General features: G+C 38.5%; 1 protein-coding gene across 5 annotated transcripts in view; it reads right to left on the bottom strand.

Moving 5' to 3' along the window:
- The window catches only part of PIGG (phosphatidylinositol glycan anchor biosynthesis class G (EMM blood group)), a 73,463-nt gene that overhangs the window by 33,674 nt on the left and 12,379 nt on the right, over positions 1 to 27,410 (bottom strand). For 4 of the 5 annotated variants that reach the window (XR_005261592.2, XM_038170221.2, XM_038170222.2 and 1 more), the window contains 5 exons: positions 25,502 to 25,719; positions 22,498 to 22,779; positions 13,210 to 13,667; positions 6,014 to 6,205; positions 983 to 1,292 (listed from right to left, as the gene is read on the bottom strand). Coding sequence is in view for 4 of the 5 variants with exons in the window: in XM_038170221.2 (XP_038026149.2) it covers positions 983 to 1,292; positions 6,014 to 6,205; positions 13,210 to 13,667; positions 22,498 to 22,779; positions 25,502 to 25,719 (1,460 nt within the window). In the remaining variant the exon portion in view is untranslated. Of the gene's footprint in view, positions 1 to 982; positions 1,293 to 6,013; positions 6,206 to 13,209; positions 13,668 to 22,497; positions 22,780 to 25,501; positions 25,720 to 27,410 lie in introns of those variants that run through there. The other variant, XM_038170225.2, reaches the window with a different exon arrangement.

Below are 27,410 nucleotides of genomic sequence, written 5' to 3'. Positions count from 1 at the left end.
AAGCTATTCAACCAAAAAACATTACCTCCTCAGAGGAGGGGGCATAGGGAAAACTGGGGAGGAAAGGGTGAATCATGATGATCATATGCCCATCAGCAATTCTCTGTCCTGAGATGCACTCTCAGCAAAGTGAAGCCAATCCTCAAAGAGTACTAACAGGATCAGAAACCATTTAAGGTACCCTCAGCTTGACCGCAGTTTAACATCCATGCCTCAAAATTAAAGCCAGTACAGGCTGTACCTTGACATTTTGCAGAAAATCAGAAAGCCTCTCCTCATAATCCAGACCCTAACAACCTGATTCCCAGCAAATGCTTTTCTGAGATAGTTTGCTACGCTAAGTTTCCAACACTATTAGAAGTGGAAAGAACCTCTCCAGCTTTAATGAAAAGAAAGGATTTTATTGAATTGCAACCTTATATGCAGTGTGAGGAACAATGTTACTGAAATTAGTAAGACTCCTCAGGAAAGACGGTAACATTCCTTAAAATGCGAACGGCAGTTAGTTTAAATTCTCATAAAGATGCATTATTTTGTCATAGAGCTTCACTTCAGTCTTGAACCGTATACAGACCCATTGTTACGTTACCAGAAGGTTTGGAAGCCTCAAGGATCAAGTACAAAAATGCAAGTGCCTGTTACTGGTATTAAACAACTCAGCTGATATTTTTCCATTTACTATCACCGTAGTGGTGGTTAGGTAGTCCACAAACAGACCAAACTCCCAGAGGATAGGTCTCTGATACTCTTGACAGTTGTGGAAGTCTGCACTGAGGCTATCAAGTTATCAAGGTATGCATCTTTCCCTGATTCTGAGATAGAAATGTTAATAATATACTTAGAAACAAAACACTTCCGAGAACTCAGTGAACTCTCCCATTACAAGATTTAGTTGACACTTCACTTACCACGAAAAATATTTCATGCAAAAACTGTTCCCCCTCCCATACCAGCCCCATAGTAGGGAGAATATTCTGCTTACCTGAAAATAGAAGAAAGCTTGGCCAAACCAGTAATGCATGATAGTAATCTGTGCCGCATCACATTTCAAAGGCCTCCAGATATATTTTGTCATCATTGTCTGAATCAGCAGACAAAACACCAACACTGGCAAATTGTGAGGTCTAAACAGAAGGGCTGCTAGTAGAACCAATCCACTGTACACTTCCCATAATCCTGTACTCTTCACGCTGGAGTCTGCAGAAATAACCTGCGACTTTAGTAAATCTTTAGTGCCAGTGAAGACTATGCCAAGAACAAAGACATAAACAAAACGAGCTTCAGTAATCCCCCTAAAGAGGAAATAAAATAAAATATATACATGTATACGTGAATAAGCAAATAAAACAGAAAGATAAGCTACTAGTATCTATTTCACAGGTCAAAAAAAAAGGCTTTTTCAAAAGAGGTGCAAAGCCTCTCTTCAGTCCTGCCAAACAGGCCAAATACTAAGTTTTAGTGCTGGACATTTTTATGAGAGGGCTTTCTCAATTATGAAAACTCTAAAACTAGTTCACATTTAAATAACTACACCTCCAGAGCAACTTTAAGCAAAACAGATTGTGCTAAAAAACTAAACAAACCTAAAATATAAAAATAAATGTCAGTTAATGCAATCAAAATAAATTCGCATTATTACTATTCAAGGTCTAGATCCATAAATACATTCATGTAATTATTCCATTTATATAACATAATGAACTTCCCCCAAAATACTCTTTAGGCTAATATGGAATGTTTATGTCAAGAAACAAATTGATTGAAAAATGATTATTCTTTTAAGTTCTTCGGTGATTTTTCAGAACTCATTAGCATAAAGAGGTATTTCGTTTTAGCCAATCAAAACAGACTAAAAACCAGCCAGGGATCGCATTTGAAGACCCTTACTTCAGTCTGCATATCCCAGATACTTTCTCACCTTACACAGTTGCACACGTATAATACAAACCAGCACATTTTTTCCCTGAAGTCACATATATTTTTCAAATCCCAAAACAAAATGAATGCTCTGGAGTGTCATTAGTATCTACTGCTGTTCATTGCAACTATAAATTGATCTGCCTCTCCATTTCCTGTGAAAGTCAGCTTTTGGAGAAAGCACAGCATCTCACCCAAAAAGCTGACAAAGACAAGGGCCAGTAGGCTTTAAAATTATATTCTAAAAGAATATATTAGTTTTCCCGCTATTCTAAAACAGCAAAGCCCAAGGCACAAAGAAAAGTAAGTGAATATATAGCCATAGAATTTTTAACGTATATACATCTTAATCTTGGAAAAGACAAAAAAATACACATTATCCACACATCTTATTCACAATTTATAATACATTATCTCCTCAGGGAATTTTAGTCCCTTTATACATCAATGGTGAATGGACATGTTCTCCTACAAAAGTAATACAATTCATTCAGAAGTGATGATTCCTGACTCTCTTGGACTTAAAAAAAATATATATGGTGAATTAGACCATAGCACTAAAAACAGTAAGAGTATAGTTACACTTGGTGTAACTGGCATAACTATCTGGCCACAGAAATCATTGCTAGGTAAAATTTCTAAAACTAATTTTCTCCTTTTAAGTTTATATAACCTTTCAACCTTTAGAAGGTCAACTTCCTTCTTTAACAATTACCAGTAAGAGAACTTAAATTCAATTTTTCTTTTCCATATTGGTGAAAGAAAACAAAAAAGCAAGAGGGAAAATAATAGTATTTTGTTCCCTGAAGTAGGAAGACTTTTAAATTCTTTTGTAAAGCACAGAGACTTGTTTCTTCATGCAAACAGTAAAGATTACAGAGTTTCTGTGTTTCTGGCTCATGCGGAAATTACGTGCCCTATTTGAACATCTCTAGTAATTCAGATGTAATTATTACCAATAAGTATTCAAATACATTCATGCAATGTTGGAGAGAGACTATCAGGAAATACAGCAATAGGACAAGGGGTAACAGTTGCAGATTCAGATTAAACATAAGGAAGAAATTCTTTATTGTGAGGGCAGTGAGGCCCTGGCACAGGCTGCCCAGAGAAGCTGTGGATGCCCCATCCCTGGAGGTGCTCAAGGCCAGGCTGGATGGGGCTTTGGGCAGCCTGGGCTGGTGGGAGGCGTCCCTGCCCAGGGCAGGGAGGGGTCGAATTAGATGGCCCGTAAGGTCCCTTCCAACTCAAACTATTCTATGGTTCTGTGAACTTAGAAGTAAAATTTTAGGAAACCGCTTTGGATACTCATCATTATTAAAACAGTTAAGTGATAACTGAGATTAATGGGTTCATAGAAATTTAAACTAAAAAAGAACAGTTTCTCGGCAAAAGCACTTACTTTGTTTGTATCAGCATGGTATATCCTCATCTTCTTAACAGCACAAACTATCATTACATAAAAGAGCTCAGAAAAACTGAAGGCCAAATTACTTCCTTGCATTTTTTAATTTAGAGGTTATTTTAGTGAGAGCCACAGAGGAAGGGACACTCTTCAATTTTGTCTTCTCATCCACCTCCCAACAGCTGTCACATTCAGAGATAACACTTGTTTTCAGCAAAGGGGAGAGGGAGAGTTTCAGAGCAGATTCTCTGTCTTAAATAAATAAGCATCGCTCATGTGGTAGCTATGTACAGCCTTTTTTTTTTTGTCTTAGACAAAGGCACCTGTACTTTGCACCTGGATCTAGCTCCACTTCACATCATGAAAATGCTAGATACCTCCAGCCACATATAAAGGACAGTCCTGGTTTCATTCATGATGGCATTTTAAGTAGAGTTTACCCTTTATCACCTCAGCCATTTAATCATGGTGAGGTAGAACCACTATACTGACACATCAACTAACATCTGAAATCTGCTGACTTATCTACCCTCCTTTTTGGCATGCTGTACTGAGATCCTTGCTGAAGACACTGTGTTTGAAGAGTTAGTCATTTTGGACAAACCCTGCCTACTCTATTGGGCCTTTTACTTTGGGTTTAAGAAGCCCCTATGTTAGCAGGAGTTGCTGCTGTAAGGGACTGGGATCACAGAACACAGAAACATGCCATTCGCAGAGGCAAAAACCTGATTTTGCTAGCCCTGTCAGCTTTTATTCAACAGTTTATGCTGTGGGTCTAAAGGGTATAACTCACTGGGTAGGGCACATCAAGTATTAATAAAAGCACACAAGGAGGATTTTTCAGGCTGCTTAAAACTGCACAAAATGCACCAGTAAGTATACAAAAATGCAAAAATGTGAAGTGTCTTTAGTAATGCCAAGGTTGCACAGTGAGTGCCACAACACTTGGCCAATTTTTCATACAATCATGTGGCACTTAGCCTCTTGGAATATCCAGTTCTACTTCTTAAGCCATATGTGACAAGTGTCTGGAGTCTTGGAGGGTATCTGTACTCACTCACATAAGCACAAGGATATTTCAATTAAAAAAAGGTATTTTAATTGCTCACAGATAAACAGCCACTTAATTTCAAGCTGAGCTTTAAGTATAAGACCACTATACTTGACAATAAAGCTTGTTTCATAACGCTTTGTTTCAAGAATTTTGAGAGTAACTTTCAAATAACTGTATAATCATAGATATATAAACGTTTGACATAATTTAAGCAAATAATCATATTCACCATTTATTAAGGTGAAATAATAAAAAAGCCCTTTATCTTTCTTCCTGTAATTAAAATCAATACACTGACTACAGAATGAATAAGTTTTCAATAAAGGCTTTTGTCTTAAATACTCCACTTATTTCTCTAATTGCATTTCATTTGTAGCTCAATTGCTATACTTAATGTTCTGTCCCACACTCTAGGTTTTTTTTCTTTTATTACAAGGATATTATTCTTCCCCAAAGACTTTACTAAAACACAAACAAAACCAGAGGTTGCACCCAGAAATCAGACATGCTTCCAGAAACATTTTCAAACACAGAGCCAAATCTTGCAGAGAAGATTTCTAAGAAGAGATTACCATTACTTTTGCATCCAGCAGAAACAACACACAATGCTAACACTGGGATAGAACTAGAATTATTTTCAATATTTGGAAAGATGGGACATATGTAAATACATCTGGCTGTATACACACGTAAATATAGTTTATAAAAGTATTTTGTCAGGAAATCTGATCTTCTGTATGTCCTAAGATCTTTTCCTGCAAGTCTTTTTCATATCTTGTGGAACTCTGGTCCCCAGTTAAGAAGCTCCAAAAGAAACCACCTATCAAACTCAAAATGAGTGTGAGAGAAACTTTAATTCCATCCATAAGAGAACTGTTCTATGACTTCTATTATTCCTTCTCCTCCTCACTGAATGTTCTACCTAATTCTGGAAGTTTCCCACAGCTTTGACATATCAGAAAATTTGAAGCTTGCAGAGCCAGGTACAATGCAATGAGAAGAAGTATCATGAGAAAACTAAAGCCACTTAGCTATGTTCCAAAAGTAGTCACTGCTAAAAATGCTAATAGATTCCTCACAGCTACAGCAACTACTTCTGTAAGAAATCTACCATCCACATAAAAATCCTCAGTATACATTGTGCAGCACAGCCTGGGTCTTATGAAGGATTTTGTTATATCTTGAAAAGCCATACATTACACAACAGTCAACTAACTCCAAAAGGAAGATACAGAAAACTAACTCTCCCAATTACTGTATAAGTATTTTTCAAAGCTACGAAATAGCTAAATGAGTTTTGCATACTCTCTGCTAAATGTGGCAAATCCACCTAAAACAAGAGGAGATGGTGTTTTTGGAGTTTCTTTATAGTAAAAATACTAACAATGACTACTGGATTTTCTTCAGATTAGTCCTTATCTGACAGATTTCTAATCTGACAGTTGCATGACACTTCATGAGATTCAAAATTATGCACAATCCATAAAAACTGAGTGCCTACCATCTACAAAACAGAGTTTTATTCATAAGAATCTGATCCCAGCCTAGACATAACATCCTTTTTCACCTTATTCCCTGATATTGAAAGTGTTAACACCTTTCTAGAAATAGATTTACATATCTGTTGATTAACTTACTTTGAAATATCTTTGCTGTCATGTTGCCATGGAAATACAACATTTCCAATGGCTGCCCGGTAACTGTAGACTCCCAGGAGCCCAAGTGCCATAGCAATTTTTGAAACCAGGGAGCATCTTCTTTGAACCAGAAAGAAGATCATAACTAGGGAAACTGCAGCCAAGAAGGAGAGTTCAGACTTATGTTCAGAACTAGAAAGGAAAAAAAAAAACAGACAAACAAAAAAACTTTAAACTACTGCAATTACTGATAAACACATTTGACAAAGCCTTAGCTAAAGCACTGTATTTCCAAATTAATCATTGCACTGACACCTATTATAAACTTTCCAAGAGATAGGGCAAAATATTTTAGTAGTTTCAAAAAATTTTTGTTATTGAGGTTCTATTTATGTGTTCTACCATATGATAGCTATTCTCTTAATTATATAAAAACTGAGCTGCTTATTGCATAAAGGACAAAGGTCTAAGGCTTTTACACTAGGATTTTGTTACTTACGCATTTTGAAAAAACATATTTTGCTTATACCATATGATTTCATTTTCTAGGAAAAGGCATAGAAGATTTTTGCACTATGAACATTTTGAATTAGAACTACTTTCCCTTTTTAAGTAACTGCATATGTATTTGATTTATTTAATTTTTGACATGCAAAATACTGCCTAGGCATAATGACCAGAAATGTACTTATATAGCTTAAAACATATACACAGATAAATACATTAGCATTATATGATAATTATTTTTATATACAATATCACCTTGTAGTGAACCAATACATTCAAGGGATAGAAACTGAGAATTTGCATCATGGCCAAGAGTACAGATACAGTTTGTTTGCTCCTCCTCATTCTATGTATATAACACTCATTACAGAACCAAGAGCATTTCATTAAGCATGTTGCCAAAAGCTGTATATTTAAATCTACAGTGGTATCGCTTAGTACTGCAAAATTTAAGGGGGTCAGGTAAAGATCTGCACTTAATCCCTACTATAGTTAGCTAAGTAATTTCAGAAAACCCCTTATAATCCAAAAGTGGCTAAAATTTGCCTACTGCAAATATTCCCAGTATCCACATGACCCAGAAACACTAATTTTATTAATTTACCTTCTGCTAAGAACATCATTTAGAGCATTAGAACTAAGTGCTCCATCTCTGTCTTCCACACTTCAAAATGCCATTATAAAAGATGATCAACTTCAGCAGACCAATACTGAGCCTGTGCTATTATCTGCATTAACTCTGATCACATTTATGAAATTCCAGTTTTATCTTTGATTTAATCAAAATTACAGTACTTGAAACAGGTTTACTTTCCTGTGTGCTGGTACATGCTTTATGGGGTGTGTTTTGACCAATAGCTTTATCAGCTGTTGCATGAAAAAGTCACAGAGGAAAGAATAAGGGGCAGAAAAATTGCCCTGTTAGTCCTCCATGCAGGACTCAGTCAAACATCTCATACGACTTAGAAGGACTCCCAGGGGATGTACTGCTCTCTGCAGGACAGTAGAGAAAAGGGAGAAACAGAACACTACAGAACATATACTGTGCTCTTAATGTTGCTCCTTGGTAGTATCCTTCTTCTACAGGAAGAAGTAACAGAAGGAATGAATGGACTGCTGCAGAAACCTGTGATCATCGTGAATGCGTAATTTCTTATGATCTATACATAAAGAACTGATTTAGTAGCCACTGCATCTTTCAAATGAACACTTGTGGTAAATTTTAAAAGCTTTCAGGATATGTTCTCCTTAGTTATTCATTGTGTGAGAGTGAGATAAATCAGATATAAACAACAGCACATCACCATCAACTTAGTCTTCTCATCTCTTTATCAATGCACTTCTGTTAAGAGACCCTTGAAGGTAAATCTAATATAGTAACACACACGCACAAAAAAAAAAAAAAAGCACTCTTACCTGAAAGAATTAATAACCGGTGCTATATCAAGCAAGACATTCAATACCACCTGCAATTTCCTACAGTGAACACTTGAAATCGTACTCTATCCCTCAAAAAAAAACAAAGAAAAATCCTCGTAGAAGGCCCAATGGAAAGCTAGGGTATGTTCAAAGACACACACACACCAGTCACAAATGGCATATTCTTGACTGCTAGCATCGGGGTTTATATCCAGCCTTTGTCCATGTTTTCTGATAATCTTCTCTTACTTTAGGTTAGGAATTTTTTGAACCAAGTAAATTTGTTGCAAAAAAATAACAACAACAAAAATATTACTCCAGTGTTTCAAAGAGCTTGCTGAAGGAACAAATAAAAAGGATTTATAGCAAGCAAAGTCGGGTCAGCATAAACCACCTACAGATTCCAGGTCTTCCAACCACAGTACTTACAGTAAAGCAGCAAGTGTATATTAAATTAGCATGCAGATAGAAACAGGACTGTTGTTGTTCAACACAGAGTTCACCCATTTAGCAAACTTCTACATGATTTTGATATCCCACACAGAAAATCAAGCAGGAACATGCTACTGTTATCCTAGATGAAATGTAGTGGTGTTTGCCTAAGCCACACAATAGACATCGAAGTACCAAGAGTTCCATGAGAAACGACCTGAGAACATGGGTTGGGGTGGGCAGGGAAAGAAAAGGGAAAGAAAGAAAAAACTTTAAAAAACTTTGTATTTTATGCTCTTACTGTAACAGCTGGTGGTCTACACTTTCATATTTCTGGTATCAGAATAAAGATTGAAGACATTTCCTTCCACTGGTTCGACCTCACCTCACTCCTGCTAATGCTAGTGGAGTGAAAGGAGTTATAAATGTGTGCAGAATCACATTTTAGGTGGATAAAGCCTTTTTATTATTTTTTCTTTCATACTACCGGCATACACACTGGATTCACACTGCATGCAAGTTTTTAGGGGGTGGCACTAGTTGGGGGAGTTAAGTACATTACTGAAAGAAAACAATCCTTTTCCCCTGCTGTTGTGCTTCTGGAAACTTCTCTGTAAGCTGGTGCTCCAGCTAACACCTTCAGCCCTTCTACAGGGAGGCATGCAGCATCTAACAACTTCCAAGTATGAGCTCTTACCAGGATTGAACACCTGAACAAAACTATCTGAATACCAAGTAATTAAAAAGAAAACCTTACGTCTGGCAAGGGAATTGTTAGGGATTGAATGTTCTCTTCTGCTTCATCTACTGCCTTTTTTCCTATTGTGCATTTTCTCATTGAAGCATGTCTTTTCTTTGCAGCAGCTTTTGCAGAGTCTCTCTGCAAATTACATAGAACAATTCCCTAATTTCAGCACTGTTGAATGAATCCCTAATAAAATAATAAATAAATAATAATGGTAATAACTCAACATGCTATAAGTAAACTGAATTTCTGTGTTTTGCTTCTGACATTTTTCCATGCACAAACCTGTGCAATAATCCCTTTCCCTCACATGAATGCTCAGCCACTTAAGCACTGTCCAGGCATGCAAAGTGTTGGTCTGAGCATCACTACAGGTATGTCAAGAGTCAATAAAAGGAAAAAAAAGGAAGACTGTTCATCAGCTTATCTTAAAAACACAAAATAATAGAATCCTGGCTAGAAAAAGCCTGAGCAGCTTTAACTCAAACTAACAAGATACACATGATCTGAGTAAGGTTCTAATTTCTTATTACTAGAAAATGTGCTATTAAGACATAACTATGCAAATTGAACGCATACTAAAAATAGAATGACAATCAACCTTCCAGGCTCGCAGTGCATTTTGGGAGGAGGAATAAGTGCTTTATGCAACTCAGCTTATCACCAACTTTTAATTTATGCTATAAGGAAAACACATCATCTGAATCCTGATCAAAACATTAGGGAAACAGACACCTCTACCATACTGTTCTCTTGTGAAGGAGAAGCAACAAAGAAGTTAAAACCTCCAAACAAGAAAAAACGTAAGCATGCTCACCCAATAGGAGTTTGGACCCCCACAAACATCCAGAGGATGCACAAAGATTTATTTGATTCATTGACTAATCTTTCCAAAGCTCATCCTATGGACCACTTCAGACCCAAGAAAGGATTTACCCCACCTACATCCTATCACTCAAGTCCAAAAACTGTGCACTTAAAATGCTGCTATTAATGTAAACTTTTAACCATATAAAGCAACTGAAATACATGTCACCATGGTGACATATCCTGTATTTTCCTGTTAGGCTAAAAGCTGCCTCTGTGATTTAAGTCAGGATTTGGGTTCACAGCATCCTGAGCCAACCTATGCCAGGGTTCTGCTCTTTTTTGAGCTTTCTGAACGCTGCAGAAGTGGCTTTCTGAAAAGAAAAAGGCAGAGCTGTGACAGCCCCAATTACACATCATCTTAGCCTGCCATGGTATTGCACTCTGGACTTTTCCAAAACTTTTTTTTTTAAATCCCAAAAAAGTAGAATTTTGAAAAACCATTAATTCTTTCCCATCCACATTTGACAGGCAAGTAGGTCTTTTTAAACATTTCTTGACAATGACAGATAGAAAAAAAAAAAGGTGCTTATGCCTGCATCAGTTCAGAAGATGCACATACTTATTTTGCTTCGACGTGAATTTCAACAGCAGCAGCGCTGGCTTGCACACTCGCCCATTCTTGCAATCCTGTTACTAAGCCAGCCCATGTACTGTGCCAGAACACATGCCTGTTAAGCTGCATGGTAAATCAGAGTGGGACGTGATCCATCTGAAAGACAAGAGCTTCCTACACCAGATTTGGTTATTTTTCCAGCCATATCAGTTCACCACACTGACAAAGTAACAACTGTGCTGGTAAAATAAAGGGTCTGTGATGGGAACAGCATGGCAGTAGGTACCTTGCATGGTAAGGAAAGGGCTTTTTAATATACCACTACTGCCAAACAAGCAATCGTAGCCTAAGACTATAGCTGCAGGACCTTTCCTCTTCTATTTGCTTTAAGATCCAAGCAAATACACCCGATTTGAATATACATATATGATTAGGAGGGAAACACAGAGAGCAGTTCACCAGTGACATTCTGAAGTTTGAGATTTGATATCTAGCTGCCAGTACTCCAGCTTTTCTGATGGGGGAGGCAAACAGCTTTAATAACAGGATTGTTCTGGCTTTATGAAAGGGAAGTTAATACTTAATCAACCTGAGAGAATTCTGTAAGGAGACGACGAGGTCGGTGGAAGAGTGGAGCACAGGCAGTGGTGTTTATCTCAGCTTTATCGAGGCTTTTAAGTCTCCTGCAACACCCTCACAGGCAAACTGATGCAGTAGGGTTGAGATAAGTGGACAGAGAGGTGGACTGAAAACTGGCTCAGCTGCCCAGCTCACAGGCTTCTTCTGATCAGTACCACAAAGTCATTAGTGAGCTGCATGACAGGACAGACCAGCAAGTCTGCACACAATGCAAAACGGGAAGAGCTGCTGGGATACCACAAGATGGGTGTGCTTTCACTCAGGGGGGACTCAACACACTGCAGAAATGGCCTGACAACAAATCCATGGAGTTCAGCAAAGGCAAATGCCAAATCCTGTGCTTCAGATGGAGGAAGCGCACAGAGCAGGATGGGCTGGGGGCTGACCAGGCATACAGCATATTTTCAGAGATGGCTCTGAGCACTGTGGTGGACACCAAGTTGAGGCCTTGCAACAAAGACTGTATTCAGCATTTGGGTCTGAATTAGGAAAACTATTACCAGCAGGTCGAGCAAGGCATTTCTTCCTCTCTGTTCAGTCCTGCATCCAGTTCTGGGCTTCCCAGTACAAAGAAAGACATATGCAGTAAAGGACAATAAAAATGAAAGCTGAAAACGCTGGGACTGTTAAGCATCAAGAAGAGAAGGCTCAGCATAGACCTCACCAAACCCAACAGGGGTTAAAGGGTGCTAGAAGATGACTCCAGGCATGTCTTAGTGGTGCCCAGCAAAAGCACAAGAGAACAGATCAATACATTCAAGGAAGACAAATGCAGCTTTTCAGCTGCAAGAGTATCAAGTTCTTCTTCCATAGCACTGTGGTATGCGTACAGTCCAAGAAAAGGGCTGCCAGTCTGAAGATGTCTGGCCCAGGAAGTTATTGGGCAAACAAATCTTTGGAAAATGTTGAGGATTCATCTTTTAAAAAATTCTCCCAGTCACAACAAATCACAGCTAATGCTGTATTTACAATAGGACTGACTGGTCACACACTGACTTAGCTCATTATGGAGTTCTCTGTGCTGTGGACTCAGGACTGGGAATATGACATTCCATCCTCAATCCCTCACCTCATCACACGAGGGTAGCATGGTGAAAGCTCTGGTACAGAGCAACTACTGTAATGCAGTAAACTTCCTCATAAGTCATGTCTCTCAGCACTCATGCCTGTCACAGCAATTAGCATTTTATCTGTGAGGCTGCCAATATGTAACTAGTCTCATATTAGTTCATTTACTCATGTCGCTATTAATGAATGATGAATGACATTTCATCAACATGTTGTAAGATACTGGCAAGAAGGATCTTTATCTTACACAGCAAAGCCTCCCCATCTGCTGTCTGTAAAACACTGACTAGTCAGTTGCAAGGTGTTGCTTCTCCATCCACCAGCTGACATACAGAAAACAGTTCAAATATTAAGTACTTTTTATCACTGAACAATGTCTCTAGTTTTTCACAATACTAAAAGGCAGTAAGAGTAAAAGCCTTTCTTGGTGTACTTCAAGTTGTAAGAAATTCCCTTTCTCTGTTTATCATACTACATTTGAAAAATTCCTTCAGTTTTCCACCCACACATGAAATGATTGTGACAGACAAGGAAGAACTTTATGTGCAGCACCTTCTCCAACAACTTCATAAAGTCTGGAATTGAGCAGAACCTTCTGTTTTAGAGTTAATGGTTTAATTCTGTTAAGTGATTTTTATTTTCCCAAACCAGCCACTGTTGACTTACACAAGGAAAATATTTACTTTTTGCCTGTGATAAACCTAACGTGTATAATTGACATTAATTAGATAAGTCATGGTGCAGGGCTAAGATTATAATCTATTGATAGTACACAAGGAATTACACTCACATGAAGCAGCTCTGAAAAATTCCTTATGTTGTTTCACTGTTTATGCCATTTGCATGCTTACAGCGCTTTCTGTATAGAGATTGTATAGAAATGTATACATATTTCAACAAGCAAAACATACATTAATGTATAAATAATAAGACAGTAAGTATGATAATAAATCAGATACCCACCTTGTCAGCCAGTGCCCAAAGTCTGGCCGATGAGCCCATTGGACTCCTGTCTGATTCAAGGATCGAAGTAATCGACAGCAAATGAGAATGATCCATGGACTCGCTAAGCTTATCCATTTATCTGATCCCTTAATGAATTCAGCTGAAGATGCAACCTTGTCCAGTTTTGAATTACCTGATGCTGGTACATCTATACTCTTGCAATCAGAGGCTTCCCCGATACCATCAAAATTTTGTTTCAAACTGATGCCATGCTGAGGGTCACATTCTGTCAGAAGAAAATGGTTTCTACAAAGTTCCTGACACAGTGCCAAACAAAGAGTATTGATAAGAAAATACCAGGTTTGATGTTCCTCTTCTATAAAACTGCTTGCCCCCAAACTCAAAACATGGCCAATTGTTCCAGCCAGCATCAGCACATCTACTTCTGACCAGCTGGAACTGGACGCAACTGGATTCTGCAAACAAGAACACAGAACAGTGGTGAAAGTTGTATAAAAACTTCACTTGTTTAAGCATTCAAAATGTGCTTACGGCAATTTCCTCTCAGGAAACAAAATAAACAGCAAGACAAGTTATTTCCACCTTGACAAATCCTGCGAATTTCTGAAAGGTTCATTTTATGGTAGCCTATTTAGATAGTGTTGCAGTATAATCATACTGTTTAGAATGACATTCTGTTTAAGGTAAGAAACTTCATGCATAATCTCAGCTGAACAGATTCAAATCCCCTACCACCCTGTGACAAAAGGTCTGAAACAAGCTCTCTCCTTGCTGCATATTTGTAGAAGTAAAAAAAAAAAAAAAAAAAAAAAAAGAAAGAAATCTTTCAGAAATCAAAATTGCAATACAAATAATAGGTACTTTTCTAATAGGTTAAACCTGTACTGTCCGCAACCCGGTACAGTGACAGCCTTCATTACTCAAATTAACAGAAGTTACTTGCAGACATTCTGCTGTGCCTCCTGTCCTTGCTTAGCTTGAAGTGCGTCTGTCAGCACAAAATCCGTTATGAATCTTATCCACCTATTATTTACTCCACATGCTGAATCTATCTAAAGCCACAAAATTCGTTGTCTGATGCCTCCATTAGTTCGACTTCTCGCTCACAGCAGCTACTCGAAGTGCTCCATCGTCATGGCACGGCTAAAAAGAGAGTGTGAGGGTATGGGGAAGGTGGGACCGTCTGGTTCATTGGTAATCGGGTCAAGGAGCTTTTCTCCTCATGGGGAAGGGGAAGTAACAGGGAAAGCCATAAAGAAAACACACAGAGATAGGCCCCTGATTAGTAAGCACTAAAGGAGACAGTGAAGAGGACCAAAACTCCTCAGCCATTAATTGGTGGGCCATTAAGAAACCACAGGCATACATCTGAAGAGCATTGGCCTGGACTTTGTAAAAGATAAGGGAAAATGGCAGCATCGGTATTACCAGTGTGAGGGGGTCTGTGAAGCTATGCAGACTGATTAAGGAACACTTCAGGGAAGCGATAGAGCTGGGGCAGAGGGGCTGCAGAGGAGCAGGCTGGCAGGATGGGGAAGGTGAGAGGAGGAAAGATAAAGGGGGCCGGCCACACACCGGCAGGCGCCAGCCACCACACTGATCCCACTGACAGCCCTGCACCTCACCGCTGTGGCCCACCCTCGCTTGTCAGAGCCCCTGCTCCCTGTCCTTCTGTGCCACTTCACTCCCTGTCCCACATCTGGGGGCTGCAAGGTCTCACGGCAAGCAACGCCTGCGGCCATAAGGCTGGAGGGCCTCATGACAGGGGCAAGAGGGTCTGGAGAGCATAGGGCTGTATGAGAGGGAGGTCAGAGGGACAGCGACTGGAGGGACCTCCGTGCGTGTATCTTTGCTGAATTTAATCCACTGAGTTATGAGTGTCTACGTTTAATTTGCCAGAAAATTCCAAGCCCAACTAGGCATGAGTTAGAGGAAAACCATAGGAAGATTCAAAGTCTCAGCTGGGAAAGTACTCACCTTCCTGCACTGTTTCAATAGCTTATATTAGAAGAATACAGAAACTCACTAATCTGGGAGCAAGTAACACAAGAGTGGATATAAACATACTGATAACCCTGAACATCCAGACGCAATTCTGAAGCCTCCCTTGCTCTTAAGACTGACTGAGGGCAGCACATGTATTTGTGTTCAATATTCACGTACATACAACATGAAGGGGACAATAGCTACACCTGACCCAAGAGGCTTGTTAACACTACCGTGATTTTGCTTTGAGGAAAACAACTTTTGCAGAATTGAGACTGAATAAGACATATGAGGTTGAATGCAGAAGGTATAATTAAAGTTATCACTTATTCATATCACCTTCATTTATTGTGCTGTTGAAGAAATACACTAAAGTCACTGCACTTAAGAAACAAAACTAACCAGAGAATAGTCATTATCTCAAAAACAGCACAAGCTCACAATCTAAACTGATTAACATTTGAAATTTCTTTGGTGCCCTATAAGATTACTCCTTTTTGTTTAGTCCTCTGCTTTGCAAATCAGAAACCATAAACCACATTTTGGAACAAAAAGACCAGGTAGAACTGTAGTCAGTGCAGAGATTAAAGACCATGAAATTCACAAACACTAAGACATGAAGAGTAAGTAAATCACTGAACTATGGAAAGCTTAAACTCCAATGCTGACCTTAAAGGTTTTCGCTGACACTAAATGGTGACAGCGCGCATAAGCATCATCTGCTTGCAGAGTATAAAGGAATGTGAGATTCTCAACAAATGAGAATACAATACAATTTCTTGTATGTCTTCAAATGTCTTCAATACAATCCATTTGTCTCCTTTATGAGACATAAAATCTACATAAGCATTGCTCTCTTGTATGAGTTGGCTGTCAGCACCGACAGGAAAATAAGTTCATTGGGCTGAACAGTAGGTTCATTAACAGAAAAAATGATGTGTAATCAACAGGGAACATGCAACAACCTCCTAAAAATGGTGGCATTAGTGTGAAACATCCCCGTGTTTGAAGTTCATATTTCATGCCTGCTTGTCTGACTAACAATTCCGGTGAAGATAACAAAATTTACTCCTCCATTCACTTCACAGGGTTAAGTCCAACGGCATTTATCGATAAGCCACATTTCAGACCAGAGTTATTCACTCGAGCAAATCTATGCAAGATGAAAAATTATGCAGCAAATTATAATCTCCTGAGCCTTCATGGTCTAAGAAATACTGAAAATAGCTTCATCAAGGTTTTCTAAATTTACTGGTAATCCCTCATATGAGCTGTGCCATATTAGGAATGTTATCATTACAGTTTTTTATGCAGCCTGACCTTAGATTACTTGGATTGTTCTTAGTTTTTAGACCTGTTTTACAGGCACAAAACTGTTGATCCTACTCTATTCACTGCTCTCACTTCCTAGCTGCTGAACACCCTCCAGTCCTCAAGAACCCAGTAGGCACTCCATGTACTAGAAACTTGGTAGGACTTGCACCACTGTCTTGGCACACAGATTTTGCACAGTATCTTTGGTTTATGAAATTTCTATATGCCAGACTTTAAATCTAAACCTCTAATTTGCCATGCCAGGGTAGCTTTAGTATTTGATATACAAGCAGTAGTAATTACATAATACAGAAACAGATCTGCTTGCCAGATCTCTGACATCTTTTACTTGTTTGCACAGCTACGAATAAACAAACAATAGAATCTATGTACATTTTCTTCACTTTGAGATAAAACATCCTGCACCTTATCTTCCAAGCCCAATTCCAGTTATGGGCCTTCTGTCCAGTTGAGAGTGAAGCTCTTTTTCACCAAAATTAATCACCCATATTTAGTGCCAAAGGAGTTATACAATCAACCTGGTCTAGTGTGAGGTGTCCCTGCCCATGGCAGGAGGGTTGGAATTAGATGGTCTTTAGGGTCTTTTCCAACCCAAACCATTCTTTGATTCTATGATTTTAACTACAATTTACACTACAATTGTGCACAATGAAGCTTCTCAAAAACTGTATTTGAAAATATTTGGCTTACAGCTTCTATTATCAAAAAAACTATTGATTCTGATTTCTATCAGAAAAAAAAATGCAACTAGTTGTAGTAGTAAATACTGTACTTAAGAACTGGTATGCAATTAGAGCAAAGCTATGAACCAGAAGTTAACATTTTTGAGTATCTTCTGGAAATCATAAAGGGCTGCAGAACTATTTAAAACCTGAAGAGCCATTAAAAGAAGGGACTGGTGCTGCTAGAAACATAGTAATCAGAACCTATAAATAACAGTCAGGAAGCAGATGCTAACACTGCCTGCACTGGTCTTCAGAAAATTCATGAACTTGGTAATCAGCTTCTATATACAGTCACAGTAGAAGAAAAAAAAAAAAAAAAAAAAAACAGCATTACAAATGAGAAGCACTTGAAAGAAATCTTTAGATGTGAACGGAAACAATTTAAAGAAAAAAAAAAAAAGCTCTGAAGTCATTAAAAGGAGAGCTTATCTTAATTACTTTTAAAATACCTGCATTTTATCATATAGCCTAAGCTTAGAGAAGGCTTTTAGATTTTTTTACTGGCAAAACCCTGATTCAGGATTCTTCTCCTGACATCGGAAAAGCAGGATTTCGGAGCTCTTTCAGATGTGGAGCACATATGCAGACTATGGAGAAGCAGTGGTCATGGGCACTTGGATTTAGACATTTTTTTGTGTAATAGCTCTCCTAATTTTAACAGCAGGCACTTTAAGATCAACAGAGTATATACAATCAGCTTCTCCCCCGAAGTCTAAGTGTTCTGCTGGAAAAGGGGATAGAGTCGAGGACACAACGGTGTGCATATTTTACTGCTTGTGCTTCAATTACCAGTAAATAATCTTTCACACCCACAATGCAGGCAACGCCAAACCGTTCTCTGCTCCCTTTCACATTTCCCAAGCTCTATCTTCACATAAGCAGATACCTGCAAGAAGCCATAACATCCTTCTGCAACAGCCCTTAGACTGGTAAAAATGTAAATCCAGTCCAGGTCACTGCTTTTACACACGTCAGGAACGGAGGCACTAACTAAACGTGCAGCATATTTCAGGCTTGCTCTGGAACTTGAACAGGAACAGCAAAGCTTATTTGACTACAGGATGAGATATGGATCCGCCCACCCAGTCATTTATGGAGTAGGATGAAGATGGTTTGGTGAAAATGGATTCCTACAGGTCTGGATACAAAGTCATGTCTGCTTTAAGACACACTTCAGCTTTCCACATCTTCAAATCTGCCTCAGGTACAGGAATAGAGACACAGCACTAGAATGAAGAATCCAGTACTTTTCACTTGTACCAACCCCAACTTTTGGAGGGGGTGGTGAGTGAAGGTCTTGGAAACATTGCTGAAATCGTCCTCGTTCATGTATTACCAACTTGAATCAGCTGATCTGATCATCTGCTGGTATGCCCTGACCTCCCAGCTGGCTAAAGCTCCAGAACATATTTCTGATTCATGATGCACCAATTTCATACATTCTCCCTTCTTTCCAGTCCAAGCGGGAAATACTTGAATTGATAACTGTCCCATTACAGCCAAATGGAGATATTTTCCAAGGTGACATGAAAATAAGCATTGTCATGTCCAAGAGACACGATCTGTTCACTTCCATAAAATGACAGAGGTGTTACTGCCTGTGTAAATAATTATTTTTTTTTTCCCCACTTCTTTCATTCCAGATGGGTCTCAATTGCTGGTACCAAAGAGGAAAAAACAACACGTTGCTGCTGAAACATCTTTCTTTAAGCAACACGGAACTGGGCTTATAGTGCTACATCAAATGGGGAGAAAGCTCTAACTGCTGTGGTCTCTTGTAAGCAGAACGTGGGATGCTGCAGACAAATATACAAATACATAAAACTGGGTACGATCATAGAATTATTAGGGTTGGAAAAGCCCTCCAACATGTCCCAACCATCCCACTACCACCAGTGTCACCCACTAAACCATGTCCCTAAGCACCACGTCCAACCTGTCCTTGAACACCCCTGGAGACAGTGATGCCACCACCTCCCTGTGCAACCCGTCCCCATGCCTGACTGCTCTGTCTGAGCAGAAATGTCTCCTCATTTCCAGCCTGAACCTCCCCTGGCACAACTTGGGGCCATTCCCTCTAGTTCTATATAGGATGTCATTTCTAATCAGTCTATTTTTGCTCAATTTGTTCTCAAAGGCAAATGTGCAGGAAAAGCAGGGGTAGGGAAGGAAAAAAAAAAGAGATAGAAGAGAGAGAGAAAGGCTTCTCACACGTCCTCTCAACTGCATTTCCTAGGCATAGCTGACTGGGTGGAATCATCAGAAACGGCCAACAGTTCATGGTTGTGGAAGTTCCTCAGAACGACTGATTCTAAAAGTGGAACAGCATAGATTATGTGTGTGCTGCTTTTAATGTCTTCCTTGATCGAATTATCTGTGTCCATCAGGGAGGCAGCAATTAATTCATATCATAAGGAAAGCCATTTCACCCAACTCAAGTTTTGAACACTAGGAGACATTTTGCAATTGCTGCTGTGATCACTGTTAGAGTATATGTATTAGCAATACATAAGCCACCTGCAGGAAGTTGTTTACACCAGCAGCTGCCTCTCACCAGCAAGGATGTAAATGTGCCAAGAACAGGTGGGAATGAAACCCTTAGACTCAGGCCAAACAAAAAAGGCAGACCCATACCTGTAAAATAATATATGGTAACAGCCTGTTCTTAATTTAACAAACAAACAAACAAAAAACAAACAACAATTAATGCTGGGGGAGCAAAAAAGGCTGAAGCTCTAACTTTTGCTCCTGATTTACTGAAGCACAACCACAACTTGGGGAGACCCAAAAAATCTGGACCAAAGCCCTCTCAAAGGAGGACTCAGTGAGCTCCCTGAAGCTTCCTGGGCAAGAGCAGGTACCAAAAGGCCAACAGAGGTGAAAGATCTGCACTATATTCACATAACTCTTTCTTTGATCAGCTCAGTGCGTTGCTAGTTCTGGCACCCAAATCTGGGAGCATGAAGCTGGAGGGCTCTCTCTGGTGTTGGGTCTGCAGTTCATGAGTGCTTGACCCTTAAGGTCAGCTTCATCTCACAAGCAATGAATAAATAAATAAAAAATGAACCAAAATGACAGAATGACAAAGGGACAGGAGCTGCCCTGCTATTAAAGAGTTAAAAAGCTTTCCCTGAGGAAATACTGAACAAAAACTTTGAAACACATCTTAAGCAGTGGCTGGTTTATAACAACTTTGCATGGTACTTCCAGCCCACACGCTGTAATGTTGAGTATGAAGGAAGGGTACACTGAGTGTGAAGGAAGGAATATGCACAAAAATCAGAAAAGACAGAAGGTCTCCAGGCATCTGTGCTGAAGGCACAGGCAGAGAGCAAGCCTCCACGTAGCTTATCACTTTAAAGTCAGGAACATGATGCTTTGCATCACCTCCTGTTCTACAGAGGCTTCAAGCTCTGATCTTAGACATGCAAGGAAAGTATCTACTCATTTTCTCGACTGACCTCATGGATAGGTGTAATAGTCAGAAGTGCAGTACTTATGTTTGAAGGCTAGTCTTTTATCTTTAATGAGACTAAAGATAAGTGCCCATTAATGCCCATTACTCCTACAGTGGTGGGTGTCACAAAGGATTAACTCATCTCTTGGCATGTAAGGAAGATTTCAGGTCAAAAACAAACCGAGGTGCTCTGAGACTATCATTCCAGAGGGCAAAGCTAAAAGCCACTGTCATCATTCTCAACCCAAGTGAAGTAGAATTGTCTGTAAATTTGATGTAGGTTTAGATCATCATCACTTACTGTTGTTAAAATTAGAAAAAAGTATTAAGATGAAAAATGAGCTTGTTTCCCATAGTTACTTGTTTTTTTGTTCTTTACTGTTTTTTGTTGTTTGTTTTTTTTTTTTACTACTGCTTATTTACTATTTGCTTTAATATTTTTTGTACTATATTCCTTTGTTTACTGTATTCCTTTGTTGCTATTTACTTGCATAGCAAGTAAATCTTAAGATTCTACTCAAAACACTGCATCATTAATTATGATTTCAAGGCCATATTCTTTTACTTTCTACAACGAGGAATTTCTACCTTGTTTACACTGAAACAAATAAAGGCTGTAAGTAGTACAACTCAGAAAAGGCTGAAGTGAACTGAGTCCACAGAGAGACTAACGCATCCCTAAGTACTAACTAGCTTTAACAAACTGTACAATTCAGCAGATCTGTCCTTTCACATTGATTAATTTTTCTTTCTTCTTTCATTTGCCCTTAAAAATAATCCACAATAGCACCATTAGGTTTTGTAACAAAACATTACGCCTAGTTTGACACAAAAAATTTCAGTACCAAAAGTAAACTGTGATCTACACTTAGAAAGCCTATTCTGCTAGCAGTTATGGTTGAGATGAAACTTCTTTCCCTGACATCATTAAGCAGAAGTGATAGCTGACTTTTTACTCTGCTTTAGCCTAAGTGATCAACATACACATGTAAATCTTATGTTACCAATAAATATAAGTATGAAACAACAAGATCTATTCAAACTCCTTTTTGAATCATTTTTAATACACTAGAATGAATTGCACCAAGGAAAATTGAAATGGGGGGGAGCAGCCTTTGGGAGAAAATGGTATTACTTTTAGCACAAGGCTTCTCTCAGAAAAACAGTATTTCCAGGAAGGAATGACACAAATTGAGAAAACTACAGAAACAAAATGATAAAGTATAACTGGTATAGCTTTAATAATAAACATCAGCAGCCTTACTCAAAATAATTTAAATATAGTTAAGCTCAGGAATTCCAGTATATAGTTCCACTGACTGCAATGTTAACCTCTGCTCAGTAGTGACTTTTCTCAATTCTGTTGAGCAGAGCAGTTACTACGTAGCTCTGCAAGGCAAAAAGTCTGCTTTTTAGCTTGAAAAAGTGTTATTGCAAAATATCATACATCTTGCATTAATTGCAGCTGTGAAACATCACTGTGTAACAGCATAAAATTAGTACACGGAACTGTTTCTGACCTCATAAATTCAACTGTAAAATAACGTACACTAATTAGAACATTTCTTAAAGTAATTTGAAAATAAGCACTCCTATGATTTTCTTTACAGGAATCTGTTATTGTGCCACAATGAACACACCACATTTCAACACTAAATTATACTAATTACATTACAAATTACAGTTCCTTTAAGGACACACACAAAACCTCCATAAAACTTTATTAGAAAGCATGCCATGAAGAGCAAAACATTTTGAACCATAACTAATGCACGGTCTCACCTTCACTGGAAGTCTGGAATTCTCAAGGATCTTTCCAATGGCAGATAAAATACCACACATGAGTGCAGAAATCAGCATCATCACTCCAAGTGCTGTTAACCAGGACATGCTGCAGAAATAGCATAAACTTTCTGCTGATGTGCACACAATGACATGAACCGCACACAGCACCAGACACATCAAGTAAAAGAGCAGAGAGAAGAGCGAAGGGGAGAGGGGCACTTCAAATTCTGCCCGGCTGCTCAGAGCTTTTGGAACGCTGAGCAAAAGCAGAACCAGAACCTAGGGAAAAAAATAAAACAGAGAATTAACACGTAAAGAATCAGCATTAGCTAAAGCATGCAGTGAGAATTCACACAAAAATCATGCTGGTGCCATCCATGTCACTCTGTTATGATCTAGTATGATCACTTGATCTAAAAAGCACTGTGCAACAATATACTGGATGGTTTGACTTGCCTAAGTTATCACCATATAAAGGGGAGAAACAAAGATTGTATTTTCATTTATTGATTTAAGGGCTCAGATGCATGATTTATCAGGGTTTAATATATTACCACGTGCCTCCTGACCTGCTTTGACTGACCACCTGCCTGATCTTGATTCACTGTAAGAGTTTTAATAACTCTCTACAAAATTGTTTTAACTCTCAATACTGAAATAGTTCCTAAACAAACAAATTTGACTCATTTATAAGTTGTAAATAAAAAGTTAAATGCGCGTTCTACCAAAGGCCATTTACCTTACGAGTTATAGATTTCTTGCTGAGTTAAATAGTTTCCTAAGACAGGGAGAGTTCTCATGCTACCACGGAAGTATATGCTGTTTTTCAAGCTTACAAATTCTGGTATTTATTTTTGTCCCTCTCGTTGTCCTACTTGATTTACCAGCTTCACTTCTGCTTTGCTATAATCTGCACACAGTTGAGGCAGAATGTCAGATTTCCTCTCAGGTAACTGTAGCAGTGGAATTAATTTGAGTAATTTCTGCTACCCATGGACAAGTAAAGAAAAATTCAGCCACACGCTAAGATATTTTACAACAGACACAAATGGACTACAGAGAGCTCAGTATGCTTGTTGTAGGGCATGATTAAAACAAATTTTAAGAAAGCAGTTATATCAGAGCACTGCCAACCTATAATCTTTCACTTGTGAAGACCGGTATCTAAAACTTACCCATCCATACAGTAAGATATAGTAAAATAGATCAAACTAATTGCAATGCATTGCAGCAGTCCATTCTTATTCATATTGTACTTTCCACAACTCACTTGGTTATGAAAGCATGAGGTTTCACATTACCATACTGGCTCATTTTTACTGTTTAACTCAGGACTTAGAACAAAGCATTCGTGATACTAAAATGCTCAAATCATAGTTACCTATAAATCTAAATTTAACTCACTGAACAAATACAGTTATTAGTTCATGTTCCAGAGGTATTCTCCTCACAGAATGAACAGCATTTATAGAATCACGTAGCTTGTAGTCACCTGTGAGATTCCCTGCCTTTCTTTCTATGGTTGCGGGTGGAAAATACATACAAAACTAAACAATTTTAAAAAGCAAGGTGGTTTCTTGAGTGCTGCACTGGGAAAAAAAATGCAGACGTTTTGTACTGTCTTCTAGTGACACTAGTACAAGCTCTTGTTAACCACACTTTCATAGCTAATTAGTAGCTGCATGTTTCTATCGATAAAGGCCCATTGATTAAAACACCTGAGGTCTGTTTTGTTGAAAAAGTAAGTACCAGCAACTGCATTCCCAAAAAAAAAAAGAATTCCAGTGCTTTGGGTACAAACTGTCAGGAGTTTGAATCCTTAGGTTCCCAAAGAAAAGGAAGAAAAGGAACAAGAAAAGACTATAAGTACTTCAGTTTTATCGTGGGCACTGTCCATCTCCAGATTTGCTATCTGTAGATTGGTAGCAGAACCTACCATCTCGCCTCGCACAGGGACTGCGGAACTGACTCCCGAGAAGTGGTCAGCAGAATGATAAAGCACACCAAGCAGTCCATCAGAAAGCCATTTCCAGTGTGTTCCGTACACAGAGCACAAGGCATACAAAATGAGGCCTTGCATGCAGCCCACAAGGCTTGAGGAGACTCAAATACAGAAGAGCTGCCCATCTGATCCATTCCAGACACTGAACAGAACCACAGGTACAGCTATTACATAGCCTTGTAGGTAGACAGCACTGCTCACAGGCTAGGACTAAATCAAGACAGTAGTGGGCATTTCCATCCTAGGGAACAATGCTTATTCTCACAAAAGTTGACAGTGATGTTACCTAAAAGGTAGGTGCACATTTCTGTATATAACGTTCAGTGTGCAGGCATGGTATCCCCTCAGCATTCTTCCCAAAGCATTACCACTAAGGTATCTGATATTTCCAACACTTGAGATTTCCCCAAAATATCAATTGCAAATAACCACTTAAAATTCCAGACGTGGGATATCTTATCTTTATTCCTACATGTGATACGGAATGGTGACCCAGCACCTTTCAGCAAGTACCTATTCTGGGGCTCTACGCCTATCAGTACAAAGAATAATTCTTGCAATGGTTAAAAAAACAAAAACAACAACAAAAAAAAAAAAACAGCCACACAGGGTCTTGCTTATTCTAAATAGCTGTAATTGTCAGATAAAGAGGAAAAAACGGGAATTTACTTGCAGATGCCTTCTGGTTTTGCTTTAATGCAGGAAGTCTCCTTAAAAAGTAGGAAGATAACTGATATGGGAGTAATTTAGGTTGTTGTAGCACATCTACATATTTACTGCACCTATTTACACCAAAACATAACCACCTTATATCAAAAGCTCTGTTGAATAATTTTAAATGCTAAGTTATTCTTTAAAAAGAATATTATGCTCATTCTTCAAATACAATCAGCAAACTGCAGAAGAGTTAACTCTGAAGAGTATGCACTAAGTAGTCAAAAAATAGGAACCTTCATGTCTTGCACTTAGCTTCTTTCCCCGGAAGATATATTTTCATACCTCCATAACAATAACAGTCCCCACCATCATCGAATACATGTCATATTGTGCCACTTGTTTGCTTAGGGAAGCACTCAAAGTCTTCAGGGCCTCCAAATATTGCTTCAGGACCTTTTTGCCAAGATTCATGAGTATTTCTGAATTATTCCCCTCTAAGTACAGTTTGATCCAGTTACCATGGGACTTCTCTGCTATCTTAAATTGCTCATATCCAGGATCTAATGGGAAAAAAAGAAAAAAAAAAACACAGGTAAGAGGATCCATGAATAAAGGAGGATAATAGGAAACCTAATCATACTTTTGTATATTCTTGTATGATCTGAAGAAAACTTGCTACAGGAGTTTAAACTTCTTTCATACACAGAAAGTTACATTATCTTCCTGCAGCAAGGCCATAATGAGACAGTTACTCAGAACAAAACCAGTTAATCCCTAATCAGATGGAATGTCAAGGCCTCTAAATGTGACAAATGTATTAAAATAGCCATTTACTTTTACAAAAGGTTTCCAGAACAAACATATCCAAATGCTTTAGATCCTGAAAAAGGCATGTTTCCCACTGGAGCCACTCATTATCCAGACTGTATTGCACAAGCCAAATGGGAAATCACCAAACTGCTAACCTCTGGAGAAAATATCAAAGGACATACACCCAACATATTAGGAACCCTGATTTTGCTACAAAGATAATGAGAATCAGGTGGTAACACCAACAGAAACACAAAATAAGCCAAATTCTGAAACAGTAATAGGAAAGTTAAGAGCAGTTAAGTGCGCAGTTTGTCTTCAGGCATTTGGATTACAGAGCTGGTGCAAAGCAATGCTCTCCAGTGAAATTCAGTATTTTGGCTACATGGGAAGGGTTGACTGCAGTCAAACCTGGTTAAAAAAAAAAAAAAAAAAAAAAAAAAACAGAAAACCTGATGTCCACCAACCTACAGAAGCAAGAGGCTTGCAGTTAGGTGATTTCATAATGTCCTATCCACATCTAAAGGAATTCTGACCACAAGAAAAACCTAGTGGGAGGGTTAGGTGGAGGGGAGTGGCGAAACAAATCTTACTTTACAGTAAACGTTCTGGTTGATATATGACAAAGGTTGGGTTTGGAGGGACAACGATACAAGACAATACAGAGGATACAGAAGAGGACTCTATAATTTTTCTTCTAATGTTGATTTTGTCAACTTTCCCTTTAGCTAAACATTAAACAAAAAGCTGCAGCATACAAAAGAATGAGCCTTAGCATTTTCACTTCCCAAAAAGATTGACTCAGCTATGACAATAACCAGATTGTGCAGGCATAAACAGAAGAGACATCAATTTGTGGAAAAAAAATAATAGAATAATTTATCTTTATAAGCATAAAGGTTAAAAATAAATAAATAAATTCTGCCAAAACCATTATTTTGGGTTGTACATCCACTTGATGAGTATTCTATTCACTTCATATAAGTTTAATTTCAAGAGCATGTATTAGCAACACAGCAAATTACATCAGTTGCTGTGTTTTATTGTAAATGTTGACAGCAGTATTGTTTCTAAAAGCACTTAAAAGCATGCTTTCCTTTTTCATTTTATAGGTGCATCATCCCATACTCCAATATGCCATGTGGTATTTAAAAATCAGTCACTGAGTAGAGTATGTAATCACAACATAAACTCCATCAACAACAAAGGGAACTTCTGTTTTACTGGACATTATGCTGTGTGAGCATTCACATGCGTCTGTATTTTTTGCTAGAAGTAAATGTTTAGTTTTCCTTTACATCAATAACTGTAATAAAATATCCCAAGTTGGAAGGGATCCGAGGATCAAGGACAAGGATCACTAAGTCCAAATTACAGCTCCACACAGGATACTTATTATTTCCATGCCATTTCACTCTACAGTTAATAACTTAAGGGTAAA

This window comes from Anas platyrhynchos, chromosome Z (assembly GCF_047663525.1).
Source record: "Anas platyrhynchos isolate ZD024472 breed Pekin duck chromosome Z, IASCAAS_PekinDuck_T2T, whole genome shotgun sequence".
Classification (NCBI taxonomy): domain Eukaryota; kingdom Metazoa; phylum Chordata; class Aves; order Anseriformes; family Anatidae; genus Anas; species Anas platyrhynchos.
The sequence above is the reverse complement of the archived record's forward strand: the minus strand, read 5'-3'. Positions and strand labels throughout refer to the sequence as shown.